Raw genomic sequence first — 7,356 nt, 5'->3', positions numbered from 1 at the left:
CCTGTGTGAACTTTCCATCAGAGGATCTAATCCCACACGGAGATACGTTACGCCTTGCACTTCATTCTGAAGATTTGAAGCCAGATTTGGTAGTAGAAGAAGAACTTTATTGTGCGACAGTTGTAACAGGTACAATGTATAGCAACTTGTATATACATACATACAATTTTAAAGAACCAATCAAATGTATGACTAACAGTAGAGACAATCTAGCTACGCATGCTAATCCTGGAGAAGCAACGTGTTTATCCGATCCAGAACGTGTACTTGGGGGAGGAGCTCGTTGTTTTAGGAGGCGTATAAGTAGACTTAGCCTCGTACCAGGCCTTCCTACGGGCGCATGGATCGTATAATTCGGCAAAATAAGGAATAATTGATCAGTAGAGTCAGTCCACGGGAAGGTTAATAATGCACCTGCGGATGAAACCCTATTGTGGCCAAAGTTCCACTATAGCCGTCGTAGTTTAATAGTCTGACAGAGACTAACGTAGACTAGCTTGCATGATATTCTCGTTCTTCATCATCAGTGAGAGCATATTCAAGTCTCCTCCGACTCAGATTTATGTAGACATTTAGACGTGGTGTATTGTCTCTTCATCTTTCTTCTTCATCAGTGAGAGCATCCTCGAGTCTTCTCCAGCCGCCAGAGCCCAGCTGGCCGTCAGTCTTACATCGGAGGTACGTCAGGTGCGCGATGTCGTCAGGTACCTCGTTCTTCTTCATCAGTGAGAGCATCCTCGAGTCTTCTCCAGCCGTCGGGGCCCAGCTGGCCGTCAGTCTTACACCGGAGGTACGTCAGGTGCGCGATGTCGTCAGGTACCTCGTTCTTCTTCATCAGTGAGAGCATCCTCGAGTCTTCTCCAGCCGTCGGGGCCCAGCTGGCCGTCCGCCTTACACCGGAGGTACGTCAGGTGCGCGATGTCGTCAGGTACCTCGTTCTTCTTCATCAGTGAGAGCATCCTCGAGTCTCCTCCAGCCGTCGGGGCCCAGCTGGCCGTCCGCCTTACACCGGAGGTACGTCAGGTGCGCGATGTCGTCAGGTACCTCGCACGGCTTGTACAGCACGGCGACCACGTGATCCCCGCGACCTCTCATAGCCCGTAGATGGACCTGCTGCATCTCGTACCTGGGCAAATATGATCAAATACATGTATATCTGTCTGGATATGCAGCTTGTACTGACTACTACTGTTCAGTACAAACTTGGTGTGTTACGCCATGAGGCGGTTAAACGATTATGCAATACTAACAAAATGTGAGTAGTATGTCGAAGATGAAGGACCCTAACTTGTTAGCAGCATTTGTCTAGACCATGCAAACGGAAATGCTGCAACATTTGATATCATCTGTATATGTATGAAAATAACAAGCCGCTTCACATTTTTCTCTGCGCATGCGAAGCGAGATGCTCTGTGGTTAAAATGTCAAAGGTGAATGCTCCTAACTTGAGAAACAGTTTTGTCTAGAACATGCTTAATTACCTATCCAGAAGTGCTTTATCTAAAGTTTATATGTCTCAGGGGCCTTCAACTTTGAAACTTACCCACAATCCATCTCGCTGCGCATGCCCAGCTTAACCTATGAACCGTCCTATAAAAACTAAAAAGACTGATAGACTAATGTCATAAAGTAATAGCCTTCTTCGAAACCAACATCTCGGTTGGAGCTGATGTATATTGATTGTACTGTACATGTACTTCGCCCCTTGATTTCACAATGAAATTGAATTGAAATTGGATTGGATTGGATTGTACAAGAAAATATCCTCCCACCTACACCAGTTGCTTTTGACGAAGTTTTCACTCAGGACCAGTATGGTTTTGAAGCTTTGGTCGATCCCGTAGGAAATATTCTCAATTATAGATTTTCCCACCTGTGATAGATAGATCGGTTATGATTTCACATTTATTTGATCCATCTATACAAATTACAACCCATCATTGTATTTATTCACCTTGTCAATGTAAAGAATACTTCCTCATCTAAGTATAGCCTGTTAGTGCATTTCGGCATTGTATCTTATAGTCTAATCTTATAGAATCATATTGTCTATGTAACATAAAATTTACTGGCTCTAATGGAGCCCCTTCCTGCTGTGGTTGGTGGCGTTTAACTCTGAGTGAAATTTGACTTAGGAGACGAAGCCTTCGAAGGGAAAGTACCAAAAGGAGATCGAGATTTTTACCACTATGAAAATCATTCCAATCGAAGCTAAGGCTGCCTCTAACAGCATGGTAGCAGACAGTTTTCAGCCTAACAGTAATTGGACCACGTTAGCATGAATGCATACATCTTCAGGATTAGAATTAATGTTCCCAATCTCCTGACTTAGTACTGGGGCTCCTAGAAGCGTGAATTAGTCAGGCTATTCATCTTATTATGTTTGTTATCTTGCCGTCATAAAAAGGAAAGTTGCACCCATACCTGGAAGTCCCTGTCATGTACCAGGCCTTTGAAGCCGAACTTTTCCTCCAACGTCCTGACCAGAACTCCCACCACCCACTCGTCGTCCTTACTGGAGTAGGACACGAAGAAGTCGTACTTGTAGCCATGTCTGTTTCTAGGCTTCTCCACCTGAAACAGATTATACGTTTCATATTGGATCATGTGTTGTCCGGAACAAGACGGTTCTCAGATTAGATTGCGTACGTGCAGTGAGATCATTGTTGGTAATTTGTAAAAGGCGAAGGCCCCTATAACTTGTATTAAACAGATCTTGTCTGGGCCTGATGCTTCATAAACATGTCCAAACGTGTCATGTTAATGTCTCCGGGGCCTTCAACTTTTACATATTACCCACAATGCATCACGCTACACATGCGCAGTTTAATCCGTGAATCGGCTTATTACAACTATGAGAGTAGGAAAAGCCATGTAGTTAAGATAAACAATGTGAAATGAAATCAGATCGAGATTGCTCCTGACTTTCATCAAAAAGGCATATACATTTAAATAGGCCAAAAGACAGCTACTCAAGCAATCGGATAAAATTTTGAAACGTCTGGTTGTTTCAAAGCTCTATGTAGTTGCTTGAGTAACTGTCGCATTGATATATGAACAAGAACATTATACTGTACTTGATTTGATGAACTGACCTGTCGGAATGCTGATAGTGGTCTGAGAGTATCGAGGCCAGGGATAGGCTGACCGGGCAATGACTGGACAAGTTTCTGCTCGACAATCCTGGCTGTGAAGTGCTGCTCCTCTGCGCCTTCAAACTCGTTTAACTGTTCCAGACACCTTGCCCACAATCTGAAATGATAGGTCGGATGTAAAACTGTACACATACTTGAGAACATGAAATGCAGTAAGATATAAATATAAATAAGATAAAATAAAAAAAGGAATAAGATGAAATAATACGAAATGTAATGAAACAAAGTAAGATAAAATGAAATACACAGCAATAAGATAAAATCAAACAAAGTCAAACAAAACACTGAAATAGAATAAGATATGATAGAACAAAATGAAATTAGATAAAAAGGTACAATGAAATAAGTTAAGATAAGATTAACTAAAATAAGATATAATAAAACAACATAAAATTGAAAATAACAAAAAAATAAAATAGAATAATTTTAAAAAAAATACCTGTGTGTCAAACCTGGGTCACAGCGATCGTCAATCCCATGATGCACAGCTTGTCGGAATGCAGCAATGGCGGACTGGTAGTCACCAAGCTCCAAGTGAATCTGTCCTATGTAGTCGAAGTCTGTGTACGCTTTCTTAAATTCCACCGCCTTGTTAAAGTTCTTCAGAGATTCTTGCAACATGGAATCTGGAGAATGCCCTTCCAACGATGTCTTACATTTGACCATGTTAAAGTATATGATGCCCTTTCTATCGTGACAGAACCATCCGCACCGTCGGGGGTTTTCTTTAAGTGCCTCGTCCAACATCTCAAGTGCCCTGGCGTATTCCTTCAGTTCAGGTCTTCCTAATTGTTCTCCTATCCGTCTTACCACATACGGCGTCCTACTCAGACCCAACGCTGTGTCGAAGCAATCCTTGGGCGTGGTCTCTGCAACTTGACTCCTGTTGAAAAGATCGTGTCTTTCCGACTCTTTGGTGTCTAGGACAATGATTCCGATGAAGACCCAACATAGAGCAGCGTCTCTGGAGTTATCGGGTCTGTGCTCCTCGTACACTTGTATGGCGTCGTTAAAGTACGCCAAAGCTTTGCAACGCGTGGACAGAATGTTCTCTGTTGGTGCCTTTGCCTGTGATAATTGCAAGCAGAGCCTATAGACGGCCAACCCGCACTGGAACTTCCACGCTAGCCTCTCTTCTGGTAGCGCGTGCTCCGACCGGCCGGCTGCCTCCTCGAAATACGCGAGATGTCCGAAATCACGCTTGTCTTGTTCAAACCACTGGATAGCGAAGGCCTGGCAAGAGAAAGAGTCATCATGTTTATTCATGAGGTTGATTAAAGCTACATTAGGAAAAGTATTAAACATTCATTCTGTAGTAAGGTTTTAAAAATATAGACATGGATCCTTTATCAAAGTTTGATTTTCTTAATTTGCATAAATTTGCCTAAAGAGCCCTTGAACCACGATGCCCCATCTGAACCATATTCCATTCGTACATCAAACCTAAAATGGATCGAGCGATATTCTATCATTCTATAGTCACTGGGCTATTGTGTAGAGTGGGCTAACAGACTTTTCGAGGTTTCTTCTTTTTGGTCTATAACTACATGTAACGTTAACATCTACTTACATAATTCCACCAGGGTACATAATTCCGTCACCCTGAAAAGATACGTCCAAACAGATTCACAACCCGAGTATACTGCACTCCTGTACATCTAAACTCTGCATACCTGGGGGTGCTGCACTAGAGATCTCTCAAACCCACTGTTTTTCAAAGTGGCGGATTTGTTAAACCCGGCAGATTATTATTAATGGAAATCTATCTTCCTTACCTGTTCTGCGATGGCTCTTGCTTGCCTTGCCTCGCCGTTGTTTCCACCTTCTTTCAGCAAAGCTTTGAGTTTCGCCCGCATTTCTCGAGCTTTTGCATACATGAACTGTTCTTCGTATAGCACGACTAGATTTCCTAAAGCGTTCAAGTTGTCGGGATCAACTTCCAAGACCTTTCGAAACGACTTCTCGGCTTCTCTGGACTGATCCAAGTTGAAGAGCATGAAGCCTCTGATGTTCCCATAGCGCATTGTGAGGAAGGTGAGGGTCTCGTTGTAGTGTTCTTCGATGTGGGGCAGGTCCAACTCGAGCTTCTTAGTGTCCTGTGCGTATTGTTGTAAGGACTTCCACGTCAAATGACAGCTGTCTGAGCTCATCTTGATCTGTGGTAACAGTCAATGAGCATGTATTTATTTATTTATTTCGATTTCCCACATTTGTGGAAGGATTGACATAACAGGTGATTATCACCTTTTCAAGATGTCATCCCAGACCAGACTGTAAGATTTGGACCATCGCACACCGGGGCATGCCCCTACTCTTTTTCGAAAGGTGTGGTGGGTTCTTTAACGTGCGCGGGGTGTGGCTCTCTCCAAACACGGGACCTCCATTTAACGTCCTATCCGAGGGACGTCCCTAACCCTGGATGAGCTAGGTACTCATTTACACCTGAGTGAAGTGAGGAAATTGATGAATATTTATTGGTCGGAGTCATGATTATAGGAAAGAGCTTTAGGCTTGAAAGGTTTTAAGTGGACTATAACAACGCTACAACCCGGAAGTGCAGAATTTGAAGAAAATAACAATGCACAAACAAGCAAAACGTTACCCAATGAACGCTTGCGTCATGATGACATTTTCTTTAAAAGAGGAAGTGATAAATAGATGTGAAACCAGTGATGATATATTCAGATCGCAGTTGAGGTTGTTTATAAGAAGGCAGGACGTCTGAAAACTAGCTCGGACAAGTTTAACTGACTTGACATGCTATCTATACTTGATGAAAGGATTCCATGACAGTTTTGTCATGACAAGCACCAATGATTCTAGGAAACTCAAATACAAAGCATGATTGATAACAGGGTAAAAGTGAAAGCAGAATTATATCGTATTTCCCCCATGCATTGCAATCTATAAATGGCACTGGGTAGGCAATGAACTTCCCGCTGGACATTTGTAACGCACAATTACACGGAACCTACCTTCTTTAAATGTAGCGGGACTTTGCCGATCTGTCAATCTTGGTTACATATTTACTATGCCTATGGGCTGTAATAGAGACGCCGCCATGTCACAACCCGGAAGTTCAAAGGTGTTTGGGTTAGTCCAAGTTGAAGACCCCTCCCCTTCCGTGACGTGCTCCAAATGAAATGTTTTTGACATATGTCAATCAATAAGTATACACTTTGAAGCTTTTGTTGTCTCAGTTGCGGATATGTTGTTTATCCTGTTTAATTGTATTTTGACAATGAGAGGGGTAAATGCATGCAATACACCCCCCCCCCCTTCCGTGGCATGATCTTGTTAACGACGTGTTTGCTACATTTCAACCAACCTGCCGATCAGGTTTCCAGGTCACCGGCCGCCGGATGGGCTGTGTCATTATATTGTTTTTTTTTGTTTGTTTGTTTGTCACACACCAGTTTTGTACTGAAGAAAACATGCTGCGTATCCGGACAGATTCACTTGATCCACTCACACAGGGAAGGACCCTTACTCTTTTCAATAAGTGTGGTGGGTTCTTTAACGTGCTCGACATGTGTCAGATCGTCATGACTTTTGGTATGTGAATTACGTAACTTAAATGATGATTGACATAATTAGATGCTAATCATGCGAATAAGTGGCTAATTTGCATACTTATTTTATAAATCCGTTGCATCCCATGATAGGGCTCTCAAACATGTGACATGTGTAACTGAAAAAGAGAGGAATATCTGTAGATATCAATCATACAAATAAAGGGCTTATCGAGACCTGTCAGGCATTCGAGCTCAGTACCTTCAGATTCTGAGTCGACAACACTAACCACCAAGCAGCGGGGTTGCGTTTCTGCTTGCGCCACGGGGCCACCTTGCCACAACCATTACACAATCCCTTGCTGTTAGTAACTTATTGGGCCTCCTTCCCTTTAGTGGCCTGACCAGTGAAAGGACTGATAGAAGCTTGATTTAGTCAAGCTGGGGTGTCCCTGTGGTGTAGTGGTCTGCGCCTTTGCTACTCTGCCACATCTGGTTCAAATTACTTGGACCAGAAGGACTGGGGTTCAAGCCCCACCTAGGGCACCTCTGGACAAGAGGCGCATTGAGTCATACCAAAGACTTTATAAAAATGGCGCATACTTTTGAAACAGTATGGAAGTTAAACACACTCCACTGCCAGTGGACTAGCCCCCTGCTGCAGTGATTGCACCACAGTGTGGCCCCAG

At 43.2% G+C, this 7,356-nt stretch overlaps 1 protein-coding gene across 1 annotated transcript; it reads right to left on the bottom strand.

Annotated features, from left to right (window-relative positions):
* Window positions 1–720: 720 nt before the first annotated feature.
* Window positions 721–6,231, bottom strand: LOC136428851 (uncharacterized). The gene is made up of 7 exons (XM_066418649.1): window positions 6,131–6,231; window positions 4,931–5,311; window positions 3,595–4,388; window positions 3,096–3,252; window positions 2,425–2,574; window positions 1,773–1,873; window positions 721–1,126 (listed from the first exon to the last, which is right to left on the bottom strand). Exons 2-7 carry the CDS (start codon window positions 5,303–5,305, stop codon window positions 925–927), a joined length of 1,779 nt encoding a protein of 592 aa, XP_066274746.1. The 5' UTR covers window positions 5,306–5,311; window positions 6,131–6,231; the 3' UTR covers window positions 721–924.
* Window positions 6,232–7,356: the final 1,125 nt, after the last annotated feature.

The sequence above is a fragment of the Branchiostoma lanceolatum genome, chromosome 2 (assembly GCF_035083965.1).
Source record: "Branchiostoma lanceolatum isolate klBraLanc5 chromosome 2, klBraLanc5.hap2, whole genome shotgun sequence".
Lineage (NCBI taxonomy): Eukaryota > Metazoa > Chordata > Leptocardii > Amphioxiformes > Branchiostomatidae > Branchiostoma > Branchiostoma lanceolatum.
Note: the sequence above shows the minus strand (reverse complement) of the source record. Positions and strands in the feature narration are given on the sequence as shown.